Raw genomic sequence first — 18227 nt, forward strand, 5'->3', positions numbered from 1 at the left:
AATACAAGAACTTGAAAAAGAAGAAGAAGAAATGATGTCTGAAGACACCGAGTAAGATGATGAAACATTTAATTTAGATGATTCAGTTGATGATGGGCTTGCATTATTTTCTTCCTCAGATGCCAAGACTTGAGAATTTTAGTCTATCATGATGTTTTAGTTTGTGGATTTCAATTCTATAATAAATATTTAAAAACATATTATGCTTATTGTATATATTTCTTCATTTGAATCTTATGAAGCAACACTTTACAATTTGTGCTAACTGCTATGCTACCCATGTTTATTATTTACATTATTAGATATTACTATGTCTGAAGAAGTTGTACCCGACACTAAGGAACAACACATCCTACCTTTATCAGGTATTATTCATGATACAGAAGAACAAGAATATTTTCAATTCCAGATGGTCTACCAAAGATTGTTCCTAAAACTAAAGCACAAAAAGATACGCTTTCACTTATAGTCCCAAATTTTGAGGAAGATGATGCTTATCAACCACGAAGGAAGTTGATGAAGACAAATGAAGAAAATATTCCACTTCAAATAGAAGAGCCTAGTGAAACCATCAAATCTTTCTTGAGGATTTACATTCCTTCTTATATAGATTTTGTTTTTTTGTTTTTTGTTTCTTAAATGATCTTGTATTAGATTAGAGACTTTGTCTTATATTTTAACTTCAATACATTAAACATTTTATTTTGCTGTTTTCTAAGTTGATCTTGACTAATCGCAGCTTGCTAATATGCTAACTTAACACCTAAAACATAAAGCTAACATTTTAGAATTAAAAATTACTAAACAAAATTGCAATGTGTTTTGGAAGCCTTTTTAAACAAAATTCCAATGTGTTTTGGACGCCTTTGTAGGCTAGGCGTGCTAGGCGCTGCCAGGCAGCGCCTAGCCGTGTTGACAACTAAAACGGCAACGAAGTCAATTTTCACCATTTTGACAATTTTTTGCATCGTCTCTTTTCTCTGTATTTGCATAGTGTGGTTAGATCTTCATATATATAGTCAGTATTCGTTTAACTACGTCAATCTATTAACCTTTATATAGGAACTATTAGATGAAGAAAGAAAGTCCTCGGCAATTACAAAAGGTGGTATTACGCCACTAGAATCATGAGTAATTTACCTTTTGCATTACGGGCAAGAAGAACTGCTAATATTTTGGTCATAGCTGTACTTTTTTCTTCATACATGTTTACATATACACACACAAACTAATGTCTTTTTGCTTTGGTGGTGGACATGGTTCTGCCATCAGTGGGAATAGTAGTGCTTCTTCACGAGATTATTATCATTAAAGCCCAGTTGGGTTGGGAACGCCGTTGGTGAACTTGATTGCATGTTGAATTGCCTTTTATTATGGAAGCTTGAAAACTCATCATTAAGAATGATGTGGTCATTATGTGTAAATTTGCTCATTATGATGTGAAAGCAAATCCATCAAAATATTGATTTTCGTGGGCGTCTATCCTTTTGTCACGAGTAACTGAGTTCTCGAAGCCATATCACATAAACTGAGGTCGTTTTGCCTGTTTAGTTAACAAACGGGGTTAAATTTGTCAATACTCATAAAGGCAAGCATGGAAATGTCAATTGCGTAAAAGAAAAAACTTACGTTGGACTCGGATACAGATTTGATTATGATATCCGAGACGAATCCATATTCGTATTTGCCACGTCATCTCGGCTCTCCACCAGGATAAGCAGACACCGTGGGGAAGCGTGCAAAAAACTCCAGATTTCCCCCGCCGACAAATGCATGATATCATGTAAGCAGTCCATCGCACGATGGACGGTTCGGATCACGAGAGTTGGGCCGACAGCGATGAGTTTGAAAAACCTGTGCTCAAAACCCAGCGGTGATTTTCGCAAGGATAGAGGGCCATCGACGCTGCCGCACGGACGAAGCAAATGCCGCTGGCAGCTGTCCCTCCGACGCTCCGAGAGTGACGGAGGCTGGTTTCTTGCTAGAGTTTCGGCAGATAACGGTGCTTTCCGGCGAAATGGCGATGATCCGGGCAACTGTTTCTGGCGGGGGGTTGGTCGAGGGGTTCGGCAAGACCGTGCTGAACTCGGGATGGGTGGCGGCGAGGTCTGCGGAGGTGAGCCGCTCCGGCGTGCAGCTCACCACCACCAGTCCTCCGTCAGCTGACGAGGCCCCATGGATGGAAGCCCTCGTCCCGGGCACGTAATTTTCTTTTCCCCTGATTTTCTTCCCTTTTCATTGTTGTTATTGATTTATCGAGAGGAGTGGCTACAATGGGAGAAGGAATCTCCATCGTGGGTTCTAATAAGCAAAACGTCGTGTGAGATCGGGATTCCTTTCCGTTCGGCTATTGAATCCGATCATCTTCTTCTTAGGTGAAAATGGTTCCGTTCTTGGGTTGTCGGAAAGCGAGAATGATCTCGACGGCGGTCCGGTACTGCCATAAATTGGATATTTTTGCGTTTTAACGGGTTATTTCCAGTTCCCTTCCTATGCAAGTTGCTCGTGCTGGTTCTTCATGGCCTTCCTTGTTCTTTCTCCTCTCATTTCCCACTTCATGCTCTCATTTCCCAGTAACACGAGCCGTCTCTGTGTGTGTGTGTGCGCGCGCGCGCCTGCTATTGGACGAGTTAATTGTTTCTTTTAGAGGTTTCGTTATGTTTGTTAAATTCTTACCTGTTTTCACGTTTCTACCTGGAAGTGGGAAGTATGAGCGGTTATTTTCGTGTAAAAGATGCTGGCGGTCATAAATTTGTGGACGTAATGAAATTGTTTAATTTTAGCAAAACTTGCAAATATAACATACGTGGGCGTTAATGGACATGGTTGCCTGTTGCGTGTTCGCCAGTATGGTCTCACGGTTTATCTTTTCTAACGAAGCAAAATAAGTAGAATGTGTAACATGTCGTGGCTGTATTACTATAGCATCAGAATACGCACATATTGCTGGCTGCAAAAAATTTTCCTTACGGACAGACGCGGATATATGTATAAAGAACCATGCTGCGCTTCTGTTTTAAAAAGTTTTATCAAAATAAACATGGCTTAGATTTTTTTTTTTCCAAAATTACTATTGACCTTTTTTGGTTTCTCCTGGAAATGGCCGATTTAGTTTGTTCTTCACGATAGATGTGCATTTTAGAAAAGTGCTGCCAATTTTGTTAGTTTAATCAATGGAAGATCCTAATGTTAGATGTACGTGGTCGAAATGTCCTCAAACTTGATGCGGCTTTGGAAATGAATAAGTCACTTTTATGGATTCAGTACAAAAGTAAAAAAAACATTCATTACCAATAATATTTATGAAACATGTCATTCTGATGGTACTTTATTCTGCAAAGTTTAGTGTTTTAGGGACTCTACTGAAGAACAAGCTGGTCCCTGATCCATTTTATGGGCTGGAGAATGAGGCGATCATAGATATAGCAGATTCTGGGAGGGAACACTATACATTCTGGTTCTTCACGACATTTGACTGTTCATTGGTATGGTACTATGCTCCTGAATCATCATCTGAATTGTTAATTAATGTGCTGAGGTCGATGTCAATCATAATGTTCTTTAGTTGAGAAAAAGTTTGGGTTAAATAATGATAATTGGTGCTAGTAAGCAGCTCATGAGTCATGAGTTTCTTCAATGGGTGCAATATTTGCAGAAAATAAGTTGTATCCCTCTTGATGCTTCCCTTCCTGTCATATTTGGAATTGAAATGTAACATCTGGGTAGCATACATGTAAGGTGGACAAAGTATTGGGTATATCTCTTGTGTTGGTAACTTGGTATTGCAGTAGCCAAAATCATGCACCCCCCAATGCACTAGGTAGAGTGTTGAACCAAGATTAACCTAACCATTTTCTTTAAGATTCCCTTAAGTTTGTTTTTGTAAAGCACTTGGAATGTATTTTGTTTTTTTGTTGATCATTTGCAGGAACATGCATCACATGTCATTCTTATATGACCACGAGTCATAATGTTTTGCTATTTTTTGCCAATCATCCTCGTTTCCACGCGCGCACACACACACACACCAGATGTCGGCGAAAATGTTGTGAATATCGGTATAAGCACTGTATAATTTTTCTAAATGATGTAGTCCTTCAGCTGAATAGGCTGATGCATTTTGGTTCATACCAGTGATTTGAGATTTCCTTTATATTAAAAACTTTAAAAAAATTATTATTTATTAGATGTTGGCTGATGCATCCTGGTTTGGCTGATACAGGCCTTGTATGGACTGGTGTTTGGAAGGGGCCATTTTGAATCCCTTCCAATGTCCTTTTTTTGCTCATATGATGCATATGAGCTAATATGGGATGCACATCAATATTGACACATTGGTTGACGTCTAAATACTGGAGAAGATTTGTCTACCTGATAAGTCGCTGACAGAAAGTTCATGGTGACAGAAGGCCTACGGATTTTCCATGCCATTTTACTTCAAAATTCAATCAACATAGTTTCATTTGGTCAAGCGTATGTTTTTTGGTTTGGAAACATGTACATTAAGCTACTTATCCTTGCTGATAGAAGGCTTATGGATTTTCCATGCCATTTTACTTCGAAATACATTCAATATAGTTCCATTTGATCAAGCATATTTTTTATGGTTTGGAAATATGTACATTCAGCCACTTATATTGTGCCTTGGGCTTCCCTCCTCAGACTGGAAATCAGCATGTAGATTTGAACTTCCGTGGAGTTAATTACTCTGCCGAGGTGTATCTAAATGGGCACAAGAAAGACCTAGAGAAGGGCATGTTTCTCAGGCATTCACTGGATGTTACTGATATTGTGAACCTGCAAGGGAAAAATATGCTTGCTGTTCTTGTTTATCCTCCTGATAACCCAGGAAAAATCCCTCTAGAAGGGGGCCAAGGTGGTGATCATGAGGTAACCATACATCTGATTGCATCTCTTTTCTTGTCTCTATGATGGATGGTACCTCCTATGATTGCACATTCATGCTGTTTCTGCAGCTGGCAAACAATCTGTAAGTTTAGAGGCAGGACATGATAGCGTTCTGGCACATGTGGATTATTTTTTTTCCTTAGTAGGTAAAATTTAAAAAGTTGCTGCTTGAGGAATAAGATTGTAAATTTACCTAATATCCATCTTTTCTGGACGAGATAAGTTCATGTTTTAAATATTTTTTCTTAGTATGCACACAAATTAGTTTTGAGGAGCTTTCGTTTTTCTGTTCTGTCCAATGTTAGACTCTTAAGTGTGACAGCATTCCAATGTTAGGTCAAATTTAATAAAGTTATAAGGATAATTTGTCTGCTTCAGATTTAGTAAATCTCAGCAAACATGTCCCAACATTGATATAATAGATGGTAACAGTGGCTTGTCCTAGGCATTTTCTGCACTATAGTTTCTATTCCAAGGTTGATCGCAGCTATGCCTTTTTTTTAACCTTTGTTGGTTTCCTTCTGATTTCAAGAGTGGCTTCTCAGTAGGTGGAGGTTGTTTTTGGTCGACAGCTAATTTAGAGAATTAGTGGCTTATCAACCATAATATTTTTGTTCTCTTCTTGTCCTGTCAAATGCACACATTTGCTAGGGTTTGCTTTATGTTTGAGGAAATGCATGGCCACGTTGAAGCATATTTTCTTTAGTTACTAAATGCATGATTTACGTGAACATGCTTGTAATCATCGTGCTGATTAGGTTTTAGGTTTTGTTTTTCTCAGATAGGCAAAGATGTGGCTGCTCAATATGTTGAAGGATGGGATTGGATGGCTCCAATAAGGTAATTAGGTTAAATAATCCATTAACGTGGCCTCAGTCTTCTTCTTCTCACTATTGGCGGTCCATCTTTTGTACGTTTCATATATAGATCTGAAAAATTTACTAGAACCAGCTCCAAAGATGAAACTGTTTTCTGTTTTTTTTTTTTTCCTCAAATTCACATTCTGAAAAGATCATTTTCCATTTGACTTTTTTGTGCATTATTTTTCTGTGGGGTATTAGGCAGGAACATGAAGAAAAGAACTAATTTCTTCCATGATGCACTTCTGATTCTTCCAAACAATAAACTAAAAAATGCTGACACCAACAGGGATCCACATTATTGAGATATGCTTTTTTCAATTGGTTTGTTTTTTTATTCCATTTTTCTTTTGAAGCAAATGGACGTACAGAAATCATCAATGATAAACTTATGCCATAATATGGTGCAGAGTGGGAAAGGCATAGCTTGACGAAAGCTCTCTTCCATGCAGGACCATGTTTGTTCTCATAGCCATGTGAAGTTTTGAACTTGTTATCACATTATCATCTGTTATTTAAGGCAATTCCTAAGTCATAGAATCAGTCTTTTACCATACCCAGATTACACATGCCCATACAGATAAAGAAAGATTATGTTGAGAGGAAAAAGTAAGCATAGAAGATGAAGAGGGAACCAAGAAGACAATAATGATGACTGCGAAAGTCTAGCACAGAGCTCATTTGTCAGATAGCTTCCTTCATGCTAGTAGATTTTCTGTCCAAAATATTGTTCTGTGCCTGCTTACAGTCTGGACTCTGTGTGTTTTCTTCAATATCAGTTCCCATCCTAGCTTGTGTTCTGTAATAGTTGTCAACATGAGCTACTAGAAGTACAAGACCTTTGGATACCACTTTCATTGGTCTCAGAGTTGGTCATGCATCCCTCCAAATCTCTGATCTAGAACAATATTGAGATTAGATTTCTGAATACAACCATTGTCATAGAAAACACATTTTATTGGAAAAAATGCTAGAAAAACGTGAAAAACAAACCCGAAAAAACGGGAAAAAACACCAAAATGAAAAAACACGTTTTCTTCGCCTTTTATTCCCGTTTTTCTCATTCTTGTGTGGTTTTTGCATTTTTTTGCATTTTCTTTTTTATGTTTTTTGAGTTCTTTTCACGTTTTTTTTTCATCTTCCAATTATCAGATTTTTGTTTTCACATTTTATTTTTAGTTTTTTAGCTTTTTAAAATTTGCCGAGGAAAACAACTTTGCCGTATTATACCTGAGAAAAACCTTGCGTTTTATACCCGAAAGTGATATTTGTGACAATGCATAAAACTAGTTTGATTTTATCGTGCAAAATGCAATGATGCTTTTGGCATCTATTTATGAGCTTATTATGTATCTATCCCCTTTGTGTTTTCTCTAGTCTAAATCAACTACAGTAACTGAACGAGTATAGTGTTCTTTAAGTAGGCAAATCACTTAAAGCAACTGGAGTTTTTTTTTTGTATTTCAGGGATAGGAATACCGGCATCTGGGATGAAGTGTCTATTTCTGTCACGGGGGTAAGCTTTGGTTTTATCATCTAGGTTCCTATTCCACTTTGATTAACTGATAATATACTTTAGTTACATGTCTGTGGTATGCCATTGTTGCAGGGTTTGACCAACTTATCTGGCAATTTTTGTAGATAAACTATAGGAGTCAATTGTCAGACAAAAATTTCACCTTGACAATCTAGGCATAGCAGTGTCTAGCTTGGGACACCTTGCTAGTATCTCTTCTCTATGATTGGGAATGCTATCTTTTCTGATTCTGTTTGTTAACGTTTCGTACTTATGCTTAAGGTGTCCATATTTTGTTCGAGAGTTGACACTTTGGGCTAAGCTTGGAATCCCTAGTATTTTGGTGTGTCCAATCCCAATCTACTTTCATGGAATACTAGTGTACTACTAGTTTATTGAATCATGTACTGAATGCAGAAAAAAAATCTGAACATGAATTTGTCAAGTAACCATTGTTCTATGTTGTCAAGTAACCAAACAGAGCCTAGCGCCTAGGGGGGCTTTAGGCGAGCCTAGGCAAAAAAGGCGACCAAATTTTTTTTAGTTATGCTAATACGTGAAGTTATTTTGATTAACCATTACCAATATTTGAAATGTGGGAAGTAGTAATATAGCAAACATAGTCAACTTAAACAATCAAAAATTAATTGTTGACTTCATTGAATATGCAAGATCAATAGAAGAAGTTTACAACTTTACATTACTCATTAAATGCAATCTAATACAAGAAAAAAAAAAACTAAATCTAATCTCTAGAAGAAGGAATGTAAATCTGCAAGAAGGCTTTAATCGATCTATAGATCATAGCCACAAAAAACACGTTTTTTTCGAAAAAAATGCAATAAATAAAATTGCCATTTAAAACTAAAAAAAAATGCATTTTTTTGCCAAAAAAAGTTGAAAATGAAAAAAAAAACGTGAAAATTTAAAACTTTTCTTTGCGTTTTTCCTTTTTTTTTTCATTTTTTCATGTTTTTTTAGTGCCAAACAGTTTTTTTAATGTGTTATTAGTTTCTCACTTATTTATTCTCCCTCATTTTTAGTTTTTTTTTTTTTTTTTTTTTAAAATTTACCATATTTTTCCCTTTTTTACAAGCTCTTCGTACTATACCCGAGAAAAACCTTATCGTATAAGGCTCTGAAACATTATTTAATATTTATGACTATGATCTGTACTTAAAGATAGACATAATATAACAAAAAGACTAACAATCCACGATAGTATATATATATATAAGTACACAACAGTAACAATAAATATAAGTACAGAACCATACTAACATATACATATAACATGTATCACAATGCTACATATTATATAACAAGCTAACATTATATACATATCATAGGTTGATGCAATACTATGTAACAAGTATAATGGACTGTATATAACGATATATACATATAACCATTGTCACGTATATCGTGTATAGGTATTATACACCAAGGAATTTTTCGGGTATAATACGGCAAAGTTGTATATCTCAGGAAAATCTTGGCAAATTTTTAAAAAATTTAGAACATTTAATAAATCTTGAAAATTATAAAAAAATAAAAATAAATAAAAAATACTAAAAAGCGTGTATAATACACATTTTTTATTTTATGGCGTTTTTTTTTAAAAAAGACGTGTCTAATTGCCGTTTTATACGGCTGACTTATTTTTCGTGTATTATACACATTGTTTTCGAATAATGTGCGTTTTTTGTGACAATGATATGACATATATTACAATACATATAACAGGAATAACAAATTCCATTACAATACAACTTAACATAATAGTATGTACATACAGGTTTATAACATGTATAACAAATAAAGAAACATATGACTGTATGATATAAGTATGTAACATAACCATACTAATGTATGCATATAACAGGTATGAGGTAGCACAATACTATATAATAGACTAAGTGACTAACAGTATACAATATACATATAACAGTATACATATAACAGTATACATATAACAGCATAATCAACATAACAATGCATAAAAATACGTAATCAATACAAAATGAAGTACATAACCAATATATACTCAAGTAAAAACTTTAATTGAAAGGGATGGTGACTTTTCACTTTCCCATGGACTAGGGGTGCCTAGGCCTAACACATATCCCGTCGCCTAAGTGGTGGACCTAGGCGACAGGTGTGGACTCATGCTTAGTTGTTGTATGTAGCATAGCATATTGTACACTCGTTTATGTTAATTGTTAAGTGATGTAACCATAATCTTATAAAGGAAAACCATATACAAGTTTCAAGTGGGTAACTATACCATAATGGGTTGTAACTTATAACATACCTCCTCATGTTGTACATTATGGTATGATATGGGTGTAACCCAGATTACACGTTGAATACATAAAAAGTGTTAGAAAATATTTTTTTTTAATTTAATGTTACATAAACTTCTTGAGGTTGAATATTATGTTCAACTTGAAAAGACATTCTTAAAGTAAATATAAAATTTAGGGCGATTTCATGCAATAAAAATAGACCTTTATAGTTTATCTCATTGTCACAAGACACAAATATCATTTTTGGGTTTTTAATGGTGAGTTTTTTCTCTGGTATTTTTTGGTAAGGTTGTTTTTTTTGGGAAAAATCTTGAAAAAAACTCGGAAAGCTTTAAAATATAAAAAATTAGGTATAAATGAAATAAATCAGAAACTAATAAGAAAATATAAATAAAACTATATCAAAATGATAAGGGTACGTTTTAATGATGATAAAAATGATGACAAATAATTTAGTTTAAATTTGAATCCATGATACTATGAATGCTAAAAAAATAGAAAATGAAAAGATCTGGAAAGTTTGTAAAAATAACATAAAAATAACGTGATAAATATATTTTCCTTTTTTTTCAAAATGTCGTGATTCTTATTTTTTTCTGTTTTTGTTATTTTTCACAATATATCATGTTAATATCACAATATTTTCGAAAATATTGTGACACTGGTTCATGTTATAAGATCCTATTTTGTTGTAAAAAAAAAATCAGATTTGGTGTCCATAAGTTGCTTTAAGCAACTCCAAGGAGTAATCCATAGATAATGAAAACTTACTTATTTTAAGACCCATTAAAAGAGACGCAGCCACGTTCAGCCAAGATGGTCTCTACTAGCATGGGCCCTCCAGTTGGACAGCCTTTTTTTAGCTTTATCTTAATGAAAACAAAAGTGCAGAGACTGTGTGTCAGGGGAGTCGGGAGGCCATCGGCAGCTCGGCTTGCTCCTCACTGTTGTAGGGGAACGCTGTGGGGAGTAGAGGATGGTGGCAGCTCGCTGGCATGGGGGAGGTGGCATCCAGCCACCCTTCAGTTGCTGATAGACGTCTGTTGGAGAGGAGCGTGGTGGAAGGTTGCTGCCTAAGGGGAAGCGACAACCTCCCGCCCCTTCTCTTTTTCTAAAATGAAGAGGGAGAGGCATCCACCTTCCCCTGGGCGGCAGCCTCCGACCAGAATCCCCTCACCTGCATGCGTCCACTCGCGAGGGGAGGGCAGCTGGAGGCCACCACCCATGGCAGCCTATGGCAGAAAGGCAAAAGGGCGAAGGTTATAGGGGGGAGAGAGAGTGTGGTGAGGGGTTAAAAACAAGAAAAATGACCATCTGACCACTAAAGATTGGATGATTTATGCTACTTTATGTATCTAACTTTGGACCCAACTGATCGAGGTTACATTGCATGATTTTACAACATTGCTTTGTAATGCATTTGTATTGATGATGTCGTGCCCACTCTTTTCAGCTAGCTGCTTGTTTATGCTGTTGCTAGCTGTAAGTCCCTTCATATTTTGGCAATTCATAATGTGGTTTTCTAATTCTCCCTTTTTGCTTGTGCAGCCTGTTAAGATACATGATCCTCACTTGGTTTCTTCATTTTTTGATGACTATAAGAGGGTTTATTTGCATTCCACTGTTGAATTTGAGAATAGAAGTTCCTGGCCTGCTGAGTGCTCTTTAAGTATTCAGGTAAGTACTAACCTGGAGGAAGGCATCTGTTTGGTGGAGCATCTTCAGGCACAGGTCCTGACAATTCCTGCTTCCAAACAAGTTCAGTACACATTCCCTCTGGTAAGCCATGTCTTCTATCTCAGTTGTTTGCTATTTTTACATCATTGTCGTAAAAGTATTGATTCCCAGGTTTTTAGGTATTAATTGTAAAATTTGTTTTTATTGGGAAACTCTCACGAATTGACATGCATACATACCACGAAACTATGAGTTCTCTATTAGTTTTTTTCACAAAAGCATTTCATAGAAGTTCAAAATATTTGTTAGAATGTCAAAGAAACAAAAAAAAATTAAAAATATTTTGAAAATGGTTTTTTGAAGCATTTCGTGGTGACATTGCAATATTCTTTGTTTGGTGATATTTTCAGAATATCACAAATTTTTCATTTTGTACTGATCTCTTTTTTCCATCTTTAACGTATTACTTAGAAAAAATAGCGCAAATATTTGTGACAGTTTATTCTAAGATGTGGTCCACATACTCCTTGGATGAGTTTATGTGGAAGGCTGGAAGCTGAAATTACTTCTTTCTAAAGAAAAACATGATATGGAATGGATACTTTTCTAGATCCATTGATATTGGCTGGTGGAAAATACATATAGTACAGATAATTTAGACACCGGAAAGAGCAAAAAACTGTAGAAATATATAGTGCTCGATAAAGGGGTTGTTCTTTTACCCATAGCACAATGGCATCTATGCTATTAATGTGGCCTTTGACATTCTGACAGTAGGCTGTATGCTCCATATGAGGAAGGGGAAACAGATAGAAGAGCAGATTAGAATAATTAGGTTTTCAGTGGTTTCATATGCCCAGAAGAGTAGATTGAAAGGGTTTTGTTTTCAGGAAACCTAAGGAAAAGCAGATTAATTGGATCTTACCAGAATCACTCTATTTATCCTCCTGAGGAGTTGCCATGCTAATATGCTTTGGATGATCTGCATCTCTTGGTCAGGCAGTAATGTGTACATTGGACTATCATGTCCCTGAAACCCCTCGCAGCCCAGGTACCCAACACAATAATCAGGGGCGAGTTCTACCACTGAGCTAGGAGCCTTTCAGTCCGGCAATCTCCATTGGAGGACCTTCATGCCAAAAAGAGAAAAACCTTAACCCTCTCTTTAATTTTGTCGAGCTCTCATCTTGCCTGAATTCAGTGCTTCTGAAAAAAGAACCTTTGGTTCAGGCAAGGGGTAACTGTTCAAGTTCTTCCAATGTGTGAAGCTTGAACAGATTTCTTGAGGTAGTTTTGTTTTAGTGGCTTTCTTGTATCATACCTATATATCCTGAAACAAATAGATAGTCTTGAATCAAGATTTCTGTTCTGCCCATCTATGATAATATGTTGTTCATTTCAGCTAGTGTTAATCTTTTAGCCCGTTCTTTTGTCTCAAGTCTTTCAAGTGATGTCTTTTATTTCTGCTTGGTTGAAAATGTTATGCACCTACATATTACTTTAATAAGTGGATTCTACTTTCCAGCTTTTCTTTTACAGACCCAACCTGTGGTGGCCAAACGGCATGGGCAAACAATCCCTCTACAATGTTGAGATCTTGGTTGATGTAAAGGGACATGGGGAGTCAGACACCTGGAAGCATTATTTTGGTTTTCGTAAGATTGACAGTAGTATAGATCCCACAACTGGTGGAAGGTTTTTTCCTGATTTTCCTGTTCATCTGCTTCTTGATATTTATCTGCGCATAACCCCATATGTGGTCCCCTTTTGACATAGTGTTATTACCTGCAGATTATTCAGGATCAATGGTCAACCAATTTTTATCCGGGGTGGTAACTGGATATTGTCTGATGGATTACTGCGGCTTTCAGAAAAGCGGTACCAGACAGACATTAAATTTCATGCGGATATGAACTTCAATATGATTCGTTGCTGGGGTGGTGGAATAGCTGAGAGACCAGAATTTTACCATTATTGTGATGTGTATGGTTTGCTGGTAATCTTTTTAATCTCCAATATTTTCTGTTCTAGTGCCAACTAGAAGAGTTGGTGTTTCCAAACTAGAAGAGTCTGTGTTTCCATTCTCATCTTTTATTCACTTAAAAAAGAAACAATGCCATCACTTTTCTGAAATCTTGAGTCAATATTGATCTGTTAGAAGGTACTTTGGTTTGATGAATCAATATTGTAACCTTTTGCAGGTCTGGCAGGAATTTTGGATAACGGGTGATTGCGATGGAAGAGGTGTGCCTGTGTCAAATCCGAACGGGCCATTGGATCATGATCTGTTCCTGAAGTCAGCAAGAGACACTGTCAAGCTCCTTAGAAATCATGCAAGTCTGGCTCTGTGGGTTGGTGGGAATGAACAAATTCCTCCAAATGATATTAACACTGCTTTAAAAAATGACTTGAAGCTTCACCCGCTTTTCCAGAGTACAAATGAAAAACTTAAGTCAGTTGAGAATTTCGGAAGTTCCTCAAGTGATCCAAGTCAATATCTTGATGGTACCCGGCAATATGTCCCAGGATCACTCTGGGATGGATTTGCAAATGGAAAAGGAGACTTCACAGATGGTCCTTATGAAATCCAGGATCCTTCAAACTTCTTTAGGGATGACTTCTATAAATATGGTTTCAATCCCGAAGTAGGATCTGTTGGGATGCCTGTTGCAGCAACCATTAGAGCAACCATGCCTCCAGAAGCTTGGAAGATCCCATTGTTTATTAAGGTAGATGGTGGTTTTATTGAAGAGGTGCCAAACCCTATCTGGAAGTACCACAAATACATACCCTATTCAAAGCCGGGGAAGGTCCATGATCAGATTGAACTCTATGGCACTCCAAAGGACCTTGATGACTTCTGTGAGAAGGTATTTCTGTAATTCCACTATGTGTCTTCCTTATTGTTCTCAGCTTTCCTCATGTTCATCAATCGAATCCATGTCCCCTTTGTAGGCACAACTTGTAAACTATGTTCAATACAGAGCTCTGCTAGAAGGATGGACCTCACGAATGTGGACAAAGTATACGGGAGTGCTTATTTGGAAAACTCAGAATCCGTGGACTGGTCTCAGGGGCCAGTTTTATGACCATCTCCTGGACCAAACTGCTGGCTTTTATGGCTGTCGTTCTGCTGCTGAGCCAATTCATGTGCAGCTTAATCTGGATACCTATTTCGTAGAGGTAAGTCCTATTTCTTAAATGCTATGTTCTATATCCACTCAGAAATATATTATGAACACCTTGGTACTTCTGATGCTTTGTTTTCCTGGACAGGTAGTGAATACCACATCAACCGAAATCACTAACCTGGCGATAGAAGTATCGGTTTGGGATTTAGAAGCAACATGTCCTTATTATAAAGTTATAAATGATATTTCTTTATCACCAAAAAGAACAATTAAAATAGCTGAAATGAAATACCCCAAGACTAAAAATGCCAAACCCGTGTACTTCCTTCTGCTCAAACTTTTCAGACAATCCGACAAAAGCATTCTTTCCAGGAACTTCTACTGGCTGCATCAACAGGGAGGTGATTGCCGGCTGCTGGAAGCCTACCGCACAAAAAAAGTACCTCTGCAGATAAAGTCGCAGGTTACCATTATGGGCACCAATTATAAGGTTCAGATGCACATCCAGAATCTTTCTGAAAAGCGAGACTCGAGGATTCTAAGCAATGAAAATCCAATTGGTGACCGTGTCCGTGATTACCTTCAGAATTATGATAATGACTTTGACACTAGATCCACGGATGCACTGGAAGAGCATACTGACGTCCTTGAAAAATCTAAGAGTTTGTTGAGCAGGATGTTCGGGGGCTTCTCTAAGATGGACAACGACTGGAAAGTGATCCAAACTGGTGGCAATGATTCAGGTGTTGCATTTTTTTTACATTTGTCCGTTCATGCATCAAGGGAGAGTTCCGAACCCGGAGGTGACACTAGAATTCTGCCCGTCCACTACTCAGATAACTACTTTTCACTTGTGCCGGGCGAGACGATGTCCATTAACCTTTCCTTTGGGGTACAACCAGGGGTTGCTCCTCGAATTACACTTCAGGGATGGAATCATCATTACAGGCACAGTATTTCCATTGGGACTATTTCTTCCTAAAGGGATTTGATTTCTTCATTATACTTGCCGACCAGTGGACGCTATTATAGTCCCCAAGTCAAAATACTTCCCTCCCTTCAGAGTGAACTGGTTGGGAATCAAGGAGATGCCTTGTGATGGATCCTTATTCCAGTTTGTGGAAACGCAAGCTCTTCATATCTGGGTGTTTTTAATATTTAAATAAGATAGTAAGGATTAGTGTTTTTAAAGTGTTTTATGATAATAAAATTTAGTTTTTTTTTTCCCAGTTAGCTATCTTGTTCTAGCACTAAGGGGCTGTTTGATGGTTGGAAATATGGGAATTGAAAAAAATTTTTAGAAATAAATTTCTGAAATTGATGAATGAGAAAGAAAATTCTATATTACCAAAACCTCCTTGGGCTTGTTATAGAGGAATTATTTTTTTGGAAAAAAATTTCTACGTTTGGTGGAAATGGTGAGGAAGACGGAGGAAGAAGAAGGGAAGGGAAGGGAGAAGGAGGAGGAGGAAGGGAAGGGAAGGAAAGGGAAGGGAAGGGAGAAGGAGGAAGAAGGAGGAGGAGGAAGGGAAGGGAAGGGAGGGAGGATGAGGAAGAAGGAGGAGGAGGAAGAAGGGGAAGGGAAGAAAAGGGAAGGGAGGGAGGATGAGGAAGAAGGAGGAGGAGGAAGAAGGGGAAGGGAAGAAAAGGGAAGGGAAGGGAAGGGTTCCTCCTTTTTCCTCATCCCTCTTCCTCCACCTGGACCGCCTCCCTTCCCTTCCAACTTTTTCCTCCTCCCTCTTCCTCCGCCTCCCTTCCCTTCCTCCTCCCTCTTCCTCCGCCTCCCTTCCCTTCCTCCTCTTCCCTTCCCTTCCTCCCTCCTTCCTTTCTTCCTCCTCCCTTCTTCCCTTATTCTTCCTCCCTCCTTTCTTCCTCATCCCTCCTTCCCTTCTTCTTCCCTTTTTCCCTTCTTCTTCCTCCCTCCTTCCCTTTTTCTTCCTTTTTACTTTCTTCCTCCCTCCTTCCCTTCTTCTTCCTCCCTCCTTCCCTTCTTCCCTTCTTCTTCCTCCCTCCTTCCCTTCTTCTTCTCCCCTTCCATTCTTCCTCCAATGGTCTCCCCTTCCATTCTTCCTCCAATGGTCACAAAAAAATTTTCGGAAATTTTTTTTCACTCTTTTGGCTGGAAAAATGTTTTTGGAAATATATTTCTTGAATCACCTCCAACGGTCAGAAAAAATTCTTCACGTTTGATGGAATGTGTAAAATTTTAAAAATTTGAATTTTGTCTTCTGCTACAGTGTTTTTCCAGCCCATCAAACGGGCCCTAAGAGTCTTCATTTATCTTTCGTCTTTTAATCTTCGTATGCCCCCTTTTTCACTCATTTCCGTCATAACATATTTCTGCAGTTTGTTTGTCGTGGAGTCCACTAGTACGTTAGTCAGCACATGTAAACTTAACCATCAAAATTTTAAGTCTATAGTCTGCACATCTAAACTTAACCATCAAAATTTTAAGTCTAACTCAGGCCAGTCAGCACCCTACAATCAAAATTGTACGTCTGACTCAGGCGAGTCAAGGTCCGAATAGCGCTTGTCGGTTTGAATCAGTTCGAGTGAATTGAGATTAACGAGGCACACAGCGACTGCCATCGACTGCCACTAAAGTGGAAAAGTAAGAAAGACATAAAATAATGTTATGAATAATGTCAACTACAAAGTTTACCTGATGTACATATAATGATTAATCGAAATTTAAATATTTACACGCTCTTTCCATGGAGGAAAATAGATGGAAAGAAAAGAAAGGACTGACAAGGGTGTGTTTGGATGAATGGAAATAAAGGAAAAAAGGAAAGGATATGCATAGTTAATGAAAGAAAAATATATCTATAATGTCATTTAACTATAGATATTTTATCATCGGAAAATCACACTTGGGTACAAATAACCCATATTTTATATTTTTTGCTTCAATTATCAGTTTCAATAAATGTAAATATCGGCTCCTATTCACATAAAAATTTCAAAAAATGATACTAGAAAATATTGTCAATAAGCATTCGTCCCTATGGAGTCATATTCTACAAGTTTGATTTTTATTTCATAAATCAAACCCTTATGGCATCTTATTCTATAATTTTTATTTTCATTCCATAAATCAAAACAATGAGAACTTGAAAAAATTATTTCCGAGAACAAAAACCAAAATGATCACATGCAAAACGTCAAGAATATTCATCAACGTTCAAGAGGTGAAGCACCAACACTGGCATGAGAATTAACAAAACCATATTATGGAGTTTTTATTGACTGATTCTAAATGCAGAAAAAATTGCAATGTTTCCGAATGTTTGCCATAGTCACGACCCATCTCATAGATGCTTCTTTCTCATCTTCCGCTCCTTCAAAAATTTCAATTTCCTGTTCTTCCTTTTCCTTTTCATGTTTCTTTTTTATTACTTTTGTTGTTGCAAATAACCCTAAAATTTTTCCTTTCGTTTCCATTATATAGCTAAACAAACATGATTTCTCACTTTTCTTTTTTCTTTTTTCTTTTCCTTCATATACAAACAAGCATTGTTAATAAATCTTTCAGTCCTTTCCATTCTTCAGTCTGTCCCTTTTCTTTATATTTTAGCATACTTTTTTTCCATCCACATGGTGTTAAAGTTCAGTTCTCATGTAACACTAATTAGTCTAATAAAATTAAGAAGAAACTAAGCACGTGCACACTCACACATAGTTAAACATTTTAAATGATATAAACAGAAAGTACACAATTATGAAAAGGCAAAAGCATGGAAAAACTGTTTTTCTACAGTAGAATCAATCTGTCAACAAACTTGAATATGGAATGAAAATGACTTTCTCAATTCATCACATTACA

At 37.0% G+C, this 18227-nt stretch overlaps 1 protein-coding gene across 1 annotated transcript; it reads left to right on the forward strand.

The window, feature by feature from the left end:
* Positions 1 to 1854: 1854 nt before the first annotated feature.
* Positions 1855 to 15630, forward strand: LOC116258708 (mannosylglycoprotein endo-beta-mannosidase). Its single transcript, XM_031636033.1, has 11 exons — positions 1855 to 2202; positions 3347 to 3485; positions 4663 to 4890; positions 5690 to 5748; positions 7236 to 7284; positions 11142 to 11372; positions 12796 to 12965; positions 13062 to 13266; positions 13472 to 14140; positions 14226 to 14453; positions 14547 to 15630. Exons 1-11 carry the CDS (start codon positions 2018 to 2020, stop codon positions 15381 to 15383), a joined length of 3000 nt encoding a protein of 999 aa, XP_031491893.1. The 5' UTR covers positions 1855 to 2017; the 3' UTR covers positions 15384 to 15630.
* The last annotated feature ends 2597 nt before the right edge of the window (positions 15631 to 18227 follow it).

Source organism: Nymphaea colorata, chromosome 8 (genome assembly GCF_008831285.2).
Source record: "Nymphaea colorata isolate Beijing-Zhang1983 chromosome 8, ASM883128v2, whole genome shotgun sequence".
Classification (NCBI taxonomy): domain Eukaryota; kingdom Viridiplantae; phylum Streptophyta; class Magnoliopsida; order Nymphaeales; family Nymphaeaceae; genus Nymphaea; species Nymphaea colorata.